At 43.3% G+C, this 15,872-nt stretch overlaps 1 protein-coding gene across 2 annotated transcripts in view; it reads right to left on the bottom strand.

Annotated features, from left to right (window-relative positions):
* fgf13a (fibroblast growth factor 13a) overlaps positions 1-12,534 on the bottom strand; it is a gene marked incomplete at its 5' end in the record, with an annotated part of 181,014 nt that extends 168,480 nt beyond the window's left edge. For both annotated transcript variants that reach the window (XM_083652029.1, XM_083652028.1), the window contains one exon: positions 12,486-12,534. In XM_083652029.1, coding sequence (XP_083508155.1) covers positions 12,486-12,534 — 49 coding nt within the window. The remainder of the gene's footprint in view (positions 1-12,485) is intronic.
* Between the last annotated feature and the right edge of the window lie 3,338 nt (positions 12,535-15,872).

Here is a 15,872-nt window from a genome sequence, read left to right on the forward strand (position 1 = left end):
CAGAAGAACATCTTAACACTATGTGTCTACTGCTGAAACAGAAGAACATCTTAACATATGTGTCTACTGCTGAAACAGAAGATCCTCTCGCCGCATCAGATTCACACAGTGAGTGTTGAAACATGTCACACCACATAATATGCAGGCACACCAACACAAAACCAACCACACACACACACACACACACACACACACACCACACACACACACACACACACCACACACACACACACACACTTTAGAATACTGCCACTTCACACTCTCAATACTGTAAAAACTGTGATTTTGAACTCTCCGCCATTTTAACCTGAATTTATTTAGCCATCCGATGCCTGTAATATTTCACTCCGAGTGTAATTTCCTCCTCCATACTCCTCAATAGTGAATACGCTTCCTCTGAGGAGCGCTACTAATGGCTTTGTGCTATATGTCATCTTTCATATTACAGCACTGGATAAGTCAATACGAGATCGTTCCACACATTAAAGAGAACAAATTCATCAAAAATAATTTCCTCTCCACATCCCATTGATGTTACGGTCTATCCGTTAATAGAAATAATATAATAAAGTACACAAGCAGCATTCAAATCAATTGCACCTCTTTGTTCTCTCTCTCTCTCTCTCTCTCTCTCTCTCTCTCTCTCTCTCTCTCTCTCCTCTCTATCTATCTCTCTCTCTCTCTCTCTCTCTCTCTCTCTCTCTCTCTACTCTCTCTCTCTCATCTATGCCCCTCTCTCACTGTCTATTAATAGCTACCATAATAATAGTCTCCCGAGCTATTTATTTTCTCATGATGTAAGTGAATATGTCCATTCTCATTACTGGACTAAGTGCAAGCCCTTGTTTACCATGAGTCAGTTAGACACCTGGAAGCTGGACCAGACTAATGTATGCCGTTTCCTGCATCCTCAGCCATCCCTCTGCAGACCCCGCCCATATCTCAGTTCTAATGAAGCAGCTATTTTGAGTGAGTGGCCCCACAGATCAATGTGGTCAATAGCATTAACCTCCATAGCGCAGGGCCGCTCGGTGCAGGTAGGGGGCGGCCAGGACTTTAATTAATCAAAGGGGATGCTGAAACTGCTTACTCTTCTTCGTGCTTTATAAAGAAGGCACGACTACACGTTCCCCCGCACTCAGCACACCAGCCGGGCTAACGGTACATAGCAACGCTACGCGCCTTGTCTTTAGAGCGTGCTTAATGCCATGCCAACTGTCAGCTGTGTTTCTTCTCCTGGGGGGGGGGGGGGGGGGGGGGGGGGGGGGGGGCGCTGATGCTGATGCTGATCCCGGGTTGGAATGCGCTTGCTGAATGAGCTGTTGGATTGGGAGGGGGGCGGAGCAAGAGGCCAGTAATCCCGTTCTAACATTCCTATTCTCCGCATGTGTGCAGAGGAGATGGTGGCATGCAGTCCTGATGTCCGCCCAGTCAATCAGCACCACAGAGAAAAACGGCCTCGCTCATAGTTAAGCTTCTGCTAATCACTAATCCAGAGGCAATTGTCTGCCCGCACAACGGGGGGGCGCCGCTGGCCAGTTAGCCGTCTCCCAGTCCGGCTCTGTTCCAGCCAGAGCCCCTGTTTATTTAGCAGTGTTCCAGCCTTATCTCCTCCCTTTCTTACCTCCACATAATCCCCTTCATCATTTCCACCAACTTTAATGAGTTTGTGTCCAGAGGAACAAATTGATCCTGGGCACGGTTTAAAAAAGAGCATCAAGCTGTGCACACTACATGACTCTGAGACCTTGACTTCACCCAGACATTCATCAGTGCTGTGATGTTCGGAGTAAGAAACAACGTCCCTCGATCTCTTCCATCTCCAAATAACAGTACTGCTGGATGAGTGTGTCTCCACCCTGCAGGCTCTGTGCAGCTTGTTTTCCATAGCAATGACGACTCATGGCTTCTAACCTTGGGATAATTGCTTCTAATTCTGCCCTCAAAACCTACAATAGCGCTCGACAACACCAGAAGTGTTCCCCCCCAATACTCAGTCTGATGTAATAATATTACAATGTAGCAATGCGTACAAAATGTACAAATTAACCCAGATTACTGAGAACTATAATGATCATAGGTATAGATGTGTACACTTAACTCTCTCTAGTATCCACGATAGAGAACACATCTTATTCTCAACGTCTTGCAAAAAGCATGATTCTACCAAAACATAGTCAGAGCTCAGAGGCAAACATGATGACGTCTCTTGAAGGATCTTCAGTTAAATCCAGCTAAGCTGTCACAAAAATATCCACCTCTGGGGATTTTTTTGGTTTTTTTTTTAGGTCCCATAGTCTGTTTGGTGATGCATCAAGAAGACATCTGTGGTATTCAGCTCCTGCAGAGCTGCATGTGCCTCACAGCCAATCTGAATGCGAGCTGAGGGTGCTATGAAAGGGTGTGTGTACTGTCAAGTGTGCAAGGCTGCTGTGAAAGCTTACAGATGAATGAGTCAGCACTGCCACATGCTCAGCTGAACAGATGAGATCTTTCCTTCCTCTCAGATGGGCTAAGAACTTTTCGGCCCCTATTCTCCCACAGGCCTTCGGCGCTAAAACGGGCCTTAAACGCAAAAAAAAACGTGCCTTGCGCCTGCCTCGGGAAGATATCAACATGGCTTTACGCTGGCAAATGCGCTTTAGGCGGAATGGGCATGGCGCTCTCCCTGAATGGGCGAGAATGGGCGTGTCGGCCTTAAATGCCGGCCTAATGATATCTTCCCAACTGGCATAAATTTCGCGCTTTGCGCTTTTGAAAACCAGGCCTATTCAGTGCGCCAGTTGCGAGGAGCGCTCTTCTGCCTCTCCCCTGTCACCCTTCTCTGTCTCTCTCTGAAACCAGGCCTATTCAGTGCGCCAGTTGCGAGGAGCGCTCTTCTGCCTCTTCTCTGTCACCCTTCTCTCTCTCTCTGACTCCCTCGCTCAGACAGACACAACACACTTCCCATAGGAAAAAGAAGTTGTAAATTCACTGCCTGGCATGTCCCAGCATGCATTGTGGTACTCCATTTCGCTACTAAATAGCAACCAAATGAGCCGAAATATATATAAAGGTAGATCTAAATAATGTGTAATGGTAACACAACCTGCAATTGTAGAACATTTCAATATTGGACCAAATAAAACATGGAAATGAAAACACCACCCTATGTGAAACATATATGTCCTCCTGGGCCTATATATATCCCTTGTCAATTTAATGTGATTTAGATAAGTGACAGCGGAACGCGCTTCTACTGTCATCTGCTATACTGTGATGTCCGCTCCAATAACTTGGCCCTACTTCACATTTAGTTTTACAATAAAAACACATTTATGCAATGACTTTACATAATGTAGGGTATATTTATGTGCATCATTCTACCTGCAGCAGGGGAGAGAAAACGATATCTTTCTGGACAAACTTTCACCAATCTAATTAATCTCATCATATAGGGATAGGCTATATTTTTCTAGCTGATGCATTTAGAACATTCTTTTCACTTTGATCTTGCTATAGTGTAGCGTATTTACATACTTGCAGTATTTAAAGACAGACGGGATGAAGGAAGGGGGGGGGGCAGAGGCTTGGCTTTGTCTGGTTTTACCGGATTTCTCCTGGAATTGGAGCTTAAAAGGCAAGCGTACTGCACTTCTCCAATGAGCGGACTGTGCATAATTTTACGCTTAAAAGGCGTGGTTATAATGGTTGAGGCTGCATGTAGCGCCGATACCAAGATAGCGAGTGCGCTGGTCCACACCCACTAACTGCGCTAGGCGGCCTAGCGCTAGGCCTTAAACGCAGTTTCTACGCCGATTGCAACGATAGGGCCCTTCATCTGCTGTGAGCCCCATGGTCCATTAGCATTGAGAGAGGTGGATGATTGTCACACACCTGCCAAAGGTATTATATGGCGACTAAATTTGAATTCTCTTCGCACTAGAACAGGCCATGGCGGTCATTTGGACCTTTTTGAAATGTATATGTGCAACAACTTTGTTGAATTAAAACATACAATGCTGACGGTACCTGGCTTTTCCTAAAAGTGTCTGTATTTTCATTTAAAATCGTTTTTATATGAATTACACAAAAGGCAAAGACAATAATGATCATTTTTAGTTAGAACGGCCATAGGCGGTAATTTTGACCTCAATGAATTTCCCATTTTCCCATCTTTTTCCCATTTTGGTGTTGTTTTGTCTTTTAAAAATATATCTTGACGTGGCCATCATGGTGCAGGGAGGGACCATGATGGAAATAAGTGTTTACACTTTTGCATGGTACCGCTTGGATTTTGTTATTCTTTATCCAAATAAAATCAATCAATCAATCAATCTTTTCAGCTTTTATATATGGCTTTTGGGGTGGTATGTAAAGGATTTTGGTCAAAATCTCCACATTTGAGACCAATCTGTTACAATTTTACAAACCCCTATCATTTCAGCAGCATAAGTTCCCTCTATGGGTCCAAACCTGCTTTTTTTGTGCCCTCAAATGAATGGGAGATTTGGTACATTGTGACGTCACGGTGGTATTTGCGCGTGCCCCACTCATGTGCAAAAAAAAAATTCCCCCCATGTGATTACTGTAGTTCACGCGGTGCGAGCCCTTTAAGAGCAATGCATCCATGGGTAATCGCCTACTGTGGCTAATATTAGCCGCTAGTTAGTTATGTTACATGGCAGTAAAATGCCACTGAATGACCAAATTGATATAACTTTTAACCATTTCGAGTAACACTGTTTCCATACGGATCACCAGCGTTAGTTTGTTGTTTATAACGTGGCTGTATTTATCATTTATCGTTCTCTATCTCTGATACACTTAAAATACTAGGAGGCGGGCAATATCGTCGATGATTGGATTTGACAGTTCTGGGCACTGGCGTTGGCGTTGGCCAATCCTGGCGTGTTCCACCCCCAAATCGATTGTGTTCTGGCGCATAGTGAGTGGGTTTCAGGACGAAACAGTCTCGAGCCACTTACGTTATCTTTAGAGCAGCGCAGTAAATACAATATTAATACAATACAATTAATTCTGGCTCTTCTAGTGTTAACAATTTTGTATGTCATCTATATGTTGTGTGCAAAAAAAAAAGCTTATACCAGGGGTTCACAACCTTTTTTGGCTCGTGACCCGATTTTGACGTCACAAAAATCTAGGAACCTAGACATTCAAATTCCGGTACACCGTCGATAATATCATCAGTGACAGCGTCAGTGATGTCACATGTATGCTTCTTTTCCCCCCTCATAATTCTGACTTTAATCTGAGAATTCTGACTTTAATCTAAAAATTCTGACTTTATTTTCAAAATTTCGCCTTTATTCTCAGAATCCTGATTTAAAGTTATAATCTCAAACATTTTCATTAAAAAAAAGTCACTATCTGATAGTGAGCCCATTGACACTGTTTGGATCTCACCTGCAATTACCACTCATCGATCGCCATAGGTGTCACCCAAGAGAACAAAACTGAAATCTTAGATGATCACTTTCACTTTAAACTCAGATCTAAAAAATAAATAAAAGTAAAAATCGTAAGTGACCCTAATCATCTTCACTAGTTTTAAATTGTGTGTGGTGTAAAAAAAATAAATAAATAAATAAATCAGGTGACCCTATTTGAACTTCAGGCGACCCCACTTAGGGTCGCAACCCTAAGGTTGGGAACCACTGGCTTATACAATGGCATTAAAAGTCTGCTCTCTTCAAAGCAGCTATACTGAAAATGGCGGCAGACCAGATAAAGATACACTTATGTGGCATTTTGTGCTGATGTCATCACTGTCCAGCTTTGTAAATGATACTGTAGGCCGGTTGGGAAAATGATCAGTTCCTCCTCTGCATCTTCCTAGTAAACCCTAAACCAAGATGCATACTGCTAACCTCAATCCCCATGGTATACTTAGGTGTTAGGCTTTATAGAAAAGGGTCAGTTAGGCCCATATAGCTGATGTCAATATTAAACATTTCAGTTTTCTCGTCCTGTGGAAATACAGCATGCATTGTCATCACAGTGCAGTTTGACACAGATACAGTAGCCACAATTGTGGGGGATTATCTTTAGATGGGATTAACTACAGTAGCATGGAGTGCATTTCTGAAAGTAAAACTGCTGTAATCCAAAATACACAACTCACAGATAATCCCCCTCCCTCCCATTATTTTGATGAAAGAACTGAGGTGTACGAATTAGACTATTATCATGAGCCTTTTTTTAGCGGGGGGTTCAACCCCAGGGGAGCACATGCAAACTCCACACAGAAAGGCCCTTTTGACGAGCCCACCTGGGCAGTAGGCACTGAGGACATCGGGATGGGGACACACCTTCAGCACCCAGGCGGGAATCGACTAAAAAAAATATATATATATATCCCTGTTGTTATTTTTTGTTCTCGCTTAAACCGAGTGTTTTATGGTCACTCAAGATTCTCTGGATCACGTGTTGGCTTGGTTCAAGCCTTAAAACTCGTTATATTTGGATTTATCGAAATGTCTATGGAGAAAATGGAACTTACTTCCGGGGCAAATTACGTCACGAAAGGTCACGTGCCTGTTGAGCTGGATTAGTGTTACATGGAAGGCATAGTGTTAAAGAGACAGACCATAATAAATATAACAGCTTACAGACCCTGTGGCAACCACCAGATTAACACTTCTGTTTTTTACATTGGGCCAGATATTGTCACTGGTTGCGAGGCCTGGCAAATGACATCCAGAGGGAGGCATGTTTCCAGTCGGTGCTGACGGGGCAGCCTACAATGCCACTCACCTCAACAGACACGCTGCCCTGTGGCTTACCAGTAGGGGGCTGACTAATGCACCAGAGCAGTCAAGTATTTCAAGATTTTCATGGCAGAACACTTCTGACGGCGTTGACGTCAGACGACAGAGTGTGAGAGAATTTTACTGTGATCAAATGTTTAAGGTCAAATCTTTGACGAGGAGAAGAGAGAGTAATAGGCCTGAGATGGATACGAGGGATATCATAGTTCCGTATTCTAATCGATTAAAATGTAGGCATCTCTTTAAACAGATTCAGCACGGCCTGCGAACCAATTTGTTTTGGCGCATACGGAACAGAGGAACATACCCTTCTCAAACTGTACAGAATACAAGAGAAGGCGACAAACGGCTCAAACCACGAGTCGACGCAGCGACCGCAGGGCATGCGTGTCATCCAGGGCATGTGTGTCATCCTGCACCGCAAGCTGACAGAGGAACAGAAGAGACAGGCTCTCAACATCCCAAACATCTCAGCGATCAGCGTGCGAGGCAGCAATGGAGAGTGGCATGTGATGAGAGGCGGCCAGCGCGGCCGGATCTGCATCAGCGCCAGGGAAGCGTCTGACAGGACACGGCTCCACGGTATCTTCGTCACATGTTAGAAATCATATATATATATATATATATATACATATATACAGTAGTACATACATACAAACATATGTATACATACAACTGAGTTGAAGCATGGGTGCAGCTGCCTGAGAGGTTTATAGGTATTGAATCTCTGTATTCTTTTTTGACTGACAATACCAACCAGGATGGGTCAAACGCAGAGGACAAACTTTCACAGCGCTCAGTGCCTCCAAAAAAGCCTGTGTGACGTGTCCTGGCTGCCGTGCGCGTGTGTGCACGCGTGGTGTGTCATCTGTGACTAAAATAAAGACGGGGTGGGTCCATCCGGTTTCATATTTCTTCTTAAAACTGGCCTAGAGTTTATTCATTTGTTGACTGTATTGAGCTCTGGGCCTTCCAAACTGCAAAAAGACCGCAACCGAAATCTTAACTTTTTGCCTTCCACTAACACAGATATCCAAACTATGGTGAAGCTGCCAGTAGTGTTGGAGTACTCGAGACCGGTCTTGGTCTCGAGACCGGTCTCAAGATCACATTTTGATGGTCTCGGACTCGCCCTCCATTGGTCTCGGTCTCGGTCTCGGTCTCGGTCTCGGTCTCGTCTCGGTCTCGTCTCGGTCTCGGGCAAGCCGGACTCGGGATTTTATTTCAAGACCAGCCGAGACCACAACTGCAGTGACATCATTCCTTGCCTGTGTATATATACTGTATATAGTTTACTGTGATTGGGTGTAAAAATCCCTCCTTCAATCGCAACCAATAACCTTGCCGTTTGAAAGTTTATAATGCTGTAGCCACTCCCCTCACGTTCATGCACAAAGGAAAACAACACAGGTCAACAAGGTGGCTGGAGACAAACCACAAAGGGGGGGGGGGGGGTCATAGGTCATAAGGTGTTTTTCATTCTGTCCACTGTGTTGAGCCTTTCTGAAGGTCAGTGATATCAAAGTGTTTCAGATCAAAGGATTGCATTCTGTCACTGAGTATATACTGTACAGCCATTTATATTTTACTATCATTCCTAAATACATGTAATGATTTATTTCATTGTTAGCAGAGCAATAGTCTAAAGGTTAAATGGTCGCGGATAAATGGTCTTGAAAATGGTCTCGCATTCGTCTGGTCTTGGTCTTGGTCTTGGTCTCGGTCTCGCCCCCCCTCGGTCTTGGTCTTGTCTCGGTCTCGGGTTAGGTGGTCTCGACTCCAACACTAGCTGCCAGTTTCTTCAGCAATAGACTACTGTTAACAACACAGCACCTGAAAACCTGAGCTATAACAGCACCTGAAAACCTGAGCTAATACTTTAGCATGGCCAAATCCTACTGGTTTGTATTGACCACATGCTACACAAAGGGGCTTCTATATTCAGCCACTAGATGGACAGATGTTGATGCCACTGTAGGCAGTGTGTTGTTTTGCTGATGAGATGATAGAGGAGGTGTCAGTGCAGTGCAGGACGGAGCTGCCTTCGTTGTTTGTGATTAATGAAGCGACTCCATACTGGTCTCTGGGCATCTATTGATCAGCTCTGTGGCCGCGGCCCCGCCTCAATTCATCTGCCTGCAAATATGCAAGACTTATTATGGCTTCTGCTCCACTCCAGCCTGCAAACACAGGCAGACATGAATCCACCGGACGACACTCACTACTACCCCAGAGGCAGGCAAGTATCAATGCATGGGTCAGAGTAAAACAAGTGCAGGACTTTTTTTCTCTTTTTGTATGGAATGGAAATGTACACTACGACTCAAAGGTTTGGACACGGCACATTATTTTTTTCTTATTGTAATGTTACATTAGCAGTGGCCAAAAAGTGTTAAACAATCAAAACTATATATATTTTTAGATTCTTTAAAGTAGCATGCTTTGTCTGAATGGAAAGGCAAAGGCTTTTTATACGTAGGCGTCAACTTCACACTTTATATTGTTTTTTTTTAAAGCACACATTTAGAGCATTGTAAGCCTTTAGATCAAGAATTGCTTTAAGTTTATGAAAAATGTAGAACATTGTAATCGGGTGGGTCCAAACTTTTGACTGGTAGAGTTACAATATTATGATATTCATCATTGATGTCGTCAGATTGTATTATTGTCATGAGGCCGAGCAGTTACGGCTGAAATGTTTGCATAATTGATGCACAATATGCATCAACGCTGCACACAGTGAATGAATGAGTGAATACGTGTTGATCCACACAGTGCAGTTGGAGTTGACAGGCTCGGGGATGCTGTGAGGCAGAGAGAGTGGCTATGTCATGCTTTGATACGTCACTTTGTCTGGACAACTCAGCTTCACAAAGACAGGGGGAAAGTAACACAAAACGACTCACTGGCGGTGATAATATAGAGAGCCAAAGTGAACGTGACTTCCTGCTTCAGCACTGTATACCAGAGATTTTCATCCGCCATTTATTTTCCCATAGACATTTCATAAAATGCTTATAAAAATAGTTTTACTTGTTCAAACCAAATGGTTCAGCTATAGCCTATTTCGAAACAGGAGAGACCACATAACATTTCACTCGGACCAAAACGTTTTGGATTCAAAGAAAATATTTTTTCGATGTTGTTTTTTCAAGTTTTGGTCCGAGTTAAATGTTCTATGGTCTCAACCGATTCTAAATATAGCTGAACTGTTTGGTTTGATCAAGTAAAACTATATATTTTTTTGTGATCAAATATTTTTCTTTTATTCGCTCTTGTCTTGGAACATGTAACAATAAAATAAATAAATAAACAGTATGAATAGACAATAATGTATACATTCAGTACGTCAAAGAAAAAAAATTAGGCCACAAAAAGAAGGAAAAATAACAACAATGAAAAGGACAAACATATCAAACAAACCCACTTATCAAACTGAGATTAAACCAAAGCCAAAACAAACAAGTACAACTATTTTTATACGCATTTTACGAAATGTCCATGGGAAAATAAATGGCGGATGAAAATCTCTGGTACAGTGCTGAAGCAGAAAGTCACGTTCACTTTGGCTTTCTACCCCACCATCTCTCTCTCTCTCGCTCCCTCTTCTCTAGGATGTGTTGATATCATGTCGTGTGAGGCATGGCCTTGCACTGACTGAGCCGCAGAAGAGAGAAGAGAAGAGACAAAACTCCTCACTCGCCAAACACAAGAAGAGCCACGTACCGAGACGCACTGAAACCATGCCCAGAAAACGACAAAACATGATGTTCCTCTGTGCAGCTTAGTGGGAAGAGCGTGCCTTCAACAAGGCGTCAGTTTGTGATACGATCACCGCTGGGACCACCCACAGTGAAAATACATGTCTTCAATATCATTTGAGTTTGGAGGAAAAAAGCATCCCCACCACCAGAGAGTTTTGTCACTAATGAGCAATGACAAATTACAGAACTTTACAGGGTTTATACGCCTGTTCTTCCTTTGTTTCCGAGGTTTAGTTGTGGATTATGGCGAATTGACGATAATCACCTGTATATGTAAAGGCAATACATGTATTGTACAGATAAATGAACATGGTGTACTGCAATATTTAAAAAGCAGACACAACATACGTTAAAAAAAAATCTTAATGTGATTTTAGCAACCTGCTGAGCGAGATAGCTGCAAGAGTGCAAGTAGTGCAGGGTTGAGCAGGACAACAGCTCTCGGAAGGACGTTGCTGAGAGGGCAGGGGGTTCCGTTTTAATGGACTGGTTTCCCTGAAAATCATGTGTGGAGCAGGTGGTGGCCAGCCAGCGTTGGCAGGGTCAGCGCTGGTTTGACCCTGATCACGCCCCTCTGTTCATGTGCCGTTCAAGTCCTTGATGGAGGGCAGCTGGCAGCCGGTGAGCCGCTCAGTGCTGCAGACTGCCAACAGCAGTTTCTCATCCAATTGGAAGGCAGCAAAGCCAAACCACACACTGATCGAGGAAGTTTTCAACTACTTGGACTGAGATGTGTTGAACCTTCTTTTGGTTAAGGTGAAGCGGGTTTTGGATATGGTGATCCTTAGATAGGGCTTGAATGGCTTGGCTTTGCATGATCACGTGTGATTTAATCACATGTGACAGTCGTTACGTATAGCAATGCTGCCAGAATATGCCAAAGGTTTATTGATTTGTTGTGGGTGAAAACCAGAGCACCTTCAAACAAAGCAGGGAGCCTTACAACAACAGCACCCAAAAAATGAATTGCTACAAATGATAAAGCTCCAATGGGCAAGCTGCCACATGTAAATCTATATTATTATTTCATCATGATTAACAAAAAGGCTCTGCCTATCAGTATCAGTGTATAATAAAGTAACATTTGATTGCCCACTGGTTCATAAAGTATTAAACAAATCATTATTTTCAGGGAATATGATTCCTAAATCCCCAAATGGACTACAATTGGATTTTGGGATGAAAATTGCTGTTGGCTCCAGAAAGAAACTGTTGGTGAAACATGACAGCGACCTACATATCTTTTAACTTGTTTAGCCAAAACAATAGAGCCGTGGTGCGTGCCAGTGCGTAAAGTGTCGTGCGCATTCCCGGTGTAGATGCAGCTGTTACATTGATTAGGTTTCTCTGGCAACCATGTCTCCGCTCTGTCTCCATGGCGATGGATAGGCAGTTTACGAGAGGCCAGGCCTAATACACAATAGGTCATACAGGCAGGCTAAGCTCAGGCTCGAAAAGTGCAGGCTGCTGCGCACGTTAAGACTGTAGTGTAGTTACCTCAGCGTGATGAGAGTGGGCAGTGTTGGTCACTATGCGGATAAGGTGCGAGACATTTCAACAGCATGCCATGACTGACACGATGTAGGCTACCTGTCATCATCATACTACTCTGATGTGTGTGTGTTTTTGAAGGGATTCTTTGTTTACCTCATTGACTTCCGACATCACCAAGACCAAACCAGATGTGATCTAAGACCAAAATGATGCTCAATGCTATAGTATCACCGCACTTACTGATAGCAAATGCTTTTAAAACAATCAAATTAAAGCAATTAAAGCAATATCAACATGCGGTGCGCTGGGAATAGCTCGTTGGGCAGGCTATTGTTTTCAAAAATCCCAGAGGATGATTTGAGAACCATGCAGGAGATGAATGGGCGCACGGTCGCTTTAAAACCTGTGGTGATTTAGGGGTAGCAGGCTGCTGTGCACGGCAAGGATTGCCTCTTACCCTTGGAAGCATCCTTTTCTTCTTTAGGTTTCGCCACTTTTCCGCTCATAGATCCCAGTTTGGATGTGTAAATCCCGATTTAGACAAGAATCGAAATCCCTGGCTGACTGTCCTCAATGAAAGCCTTATCAAAGGTCCCAGGTGCTGAGATAAGGGCTCTGTGAATGGGGAAAATAGCCTACAATTAGTCTTCAAATTTACATTCTCTTTTCATAACGCGAACAGAAGCCTAATGTGAAGACAACAATGCCACAAAACACATGAGCTATTCAACATTCAAGGTGTTTATCTCAGGCTATCAATGAAAGCATCCATCCACTGCTCTCTAAACACACGCACACACACACACACGCACGCACGCGCGCGCGCACACACACACACACAAACACACGCACACACACACACACACACACACACACGATACAGACACAGGTCTCAATAAAACACCATGGATTTCTATTGTTAGTCGGTTTAAAAGCACGCTTCAGCCTACCTTATCTCCTCCACGTTTTCTGCTACATCAATGCACATTGATGAAAGAAAACGCTCCCACCGCGAATCCCGTTATGTTGCATTCAAAAATCACGACCTGCTCTAACGGTAGGCTACTGTGTGACAAAGGAGCGGAGCAAAAAGCTGCGAAATTGAGCGCAGGTGGTTTTCCAGGAGGCTTCTCGACGGTTAAAAAACCAACAGAACGGGCACAACAGCAATTGGCTCAAAAAGAAACGATCCTATCTCTATAACAAAAACCGGGAAAAAAGAAATGCCACCCAGTGCAGCCTGCGACTGTTTCCTTGTCTGAGGCGTTTTGACGGCACGAGCGAGCTCTTCCAAAGGGGTCGGCAAGCCGAATCAACAGGATCCACACACCGAGAGCGCGCGCTCGTGCCTGCCGTTACAGCGCTGAACCACACGGTGAAAAACAAAAACTGTTGACTTCACTTTAACAGCATCAACTGTTTGTGATGGATCAGACGCACAGCATAACCGCTTCGGTCCACGAACGCATTCAGTCAGTGTGTATCAGAGCACTGTGGCCGATATGGCGAAGAATAAAGAGAAGACTGCTGCGCTGCGTGGCGCACTGACACACCATGCTGTTGTTGCTCTCACTCAGCTGTGTCTCTTATTGTTATAGGTAGCCCTTTTTTCTTCTATTTTGAGCAGTCTTAAAGGCTTTATGAAATACGATGTTCCCCACTGAATTGGAAGTTGGAAAGACTCATTAATTTTAATGAGTCTTGCTTGCACCTGTGTTACTCCCTGCCTTTTAGACACAAAATTGGTGAATTGGGTGGGGAGTGAAATTCCGAATTACATGCGTAACATACTGCCCCTGGCTGCTTGGGTATTACTGGAAACAAAATAGGCTATGTCGCCACCACGCCTAGGCTATTATCAGAGCAGAATAGTCTCGCTTGCCAGACTATCTCCCAGAGCTAATAGCGCACTGCCACTGCCGAGATCACCTCGGTGAGATCAAGCGAGGAACCGGTAACTGTTTATGACATATGATATGGCTCAGACTATAACGTAGCCTATTTTGATAGGCCTACACGTCATTCGTAAATACGCTCCAAATCCAAACGTCCTTTGTAGGCTACTTTTAGCAAAACTTTAATGCCCCGCGGTTGTACTTGAGCGCGGAAGCGCGCAGTGGAACTCAAAAAGCTGCGCAGCGTCACAATTATACCAACACTGCAAAAAAAAAAAAAAAAATAGCACCAGTAGGCCTATTGAGCTTTAAAATCGTAGTTTACAAAAACAAGTGGAAACGATCTGTTAATAGGCCGATAGCATGCATTTTTTCTTACAATCAGCCTTCAGGATATTTGTTTATTTCTCACCCGTCAACCCCTGCAAGTTTCACTTATAAACTACAATTATAAAACTATAAAAGTACAATTTCAAGTTTCAAATCAAGACTGGATGAGAAAGGACTTTTGAGGGACATTTTTGGAGTGTGAGAGACAAGAGGGAGTTTCCAATCTGTGCGCTTGCTGCATGCTGCGCGTAATTACGCTCTGTCTAGATCATCCTGTGCAGAGAATCAATGGTGTGATCAATCACTTTGTTATCAACTCACTGTGACTTTAAACAGGCTATAGATCTTTAGCTTTTTCCTTCAGCTTTCAAGCGACTTCAAGTTTTAGAGCAACAAAACACGTTTATGTGCAGACAACAGGTGCAGCAGGTACGTGGTCACACATAATGACACAAGTTACAGTGTTACTGTTGGCATTGGCATCTCTTTTTAATTTGAGCTTATTTGTGCCATACATTGGTGTCCAAGAAATGTAGCCTATTTGATTTTAATATAGCCTATACCGATAGCTTAATTCCCTCATAATCCTTAAGGATCCTTAAGGACAATTGTCCATGGTCCACTTTTTAACACTTTTTTCATCTTAACACAATAAATCAAGTCCTTACCTTAACTCAGAAGTCAGTTATTACTTTGGCAAATGAAGATGGCAGTGAAGTGGAATATTGAGCCTATAAAGCTAGTTCATCCTCCATTTGGAATTGCAAAGCAGCCCTGACAGCCAAAAGTCCAGTTGACAGCCAAAAATCCAAATTGGTAAAATGGTTGTAAATCCGCTTAGGGTTACTATTATTATGATAATTATTACTATTGTCTTCTTTCATTCATAAATCCCCAGCACAATCAGGCTCTCTGCAGGCGAGGCTATGTGACATCTCTCTTGAGCCAGCGCAGGTCTGTGTCGCTCAGAGGCAGCGGAGGGAGGGGAAAAGACCTGCGGCTGAGGGTTACAGGATCTATATGGATGCTATTTTTAGAAGAAACTGGACTCCTTTCAAACTTTCTTAGCGTGCTCAAATCTTCCTGACACGTTTAAGGCGCTGCAGCTTGTTTCACATAAAGCAAGAATGTTCTGATTATTATGGTCTACTACTTCTGTTGTGAAAAGCATTTAGGCTACTCTTCCAACCAGTTCAGTTTTATGATTTCCCTCGCTTTAAAGTGTATGTAGACCTACATGAAACCAAATAAATTTAGGCTTCTAAGTGTGTAAGATAAATTCAAATAGGCCTATAGCAAGGATGATGATAATTGAAAACATGTTGAAAGAGCAATGTTCTCTTTTCTTATTATGTCTTTGTTGTTGTTATTATTCAATCTGAGAATTTTGAACAGTCCAACAGCTTCACTGGGTTCACTTTTGCACACAAAGTTTCAAAACATGCCACAGACACAGCTGTGTGTGCACTCTGAATTAAAATACATGATATTTGAATCAAAAGAGTTAACCTTTTTAGCCCTTGTTTTACATCATATGTTATGAGACATACAGCAGAGGTGAACCCTCTGGTTGTAGTCAATACCCTCCTTACTTATGGCCATGCGTGACTTGCAATTTT

The sequence above is a fragment of the Poromitra crassiceps genome, assembly GCF_964638095.1.
Source record: "Poromitra crassiceps genome assembly, chromosome: 15".
Lineage (NCBI taxonomy): Eukaryota > Metazoa > Chordata > Actinopteri > Beryciformes > Melamphaidae > Poromitra > Poromitra crassiceps.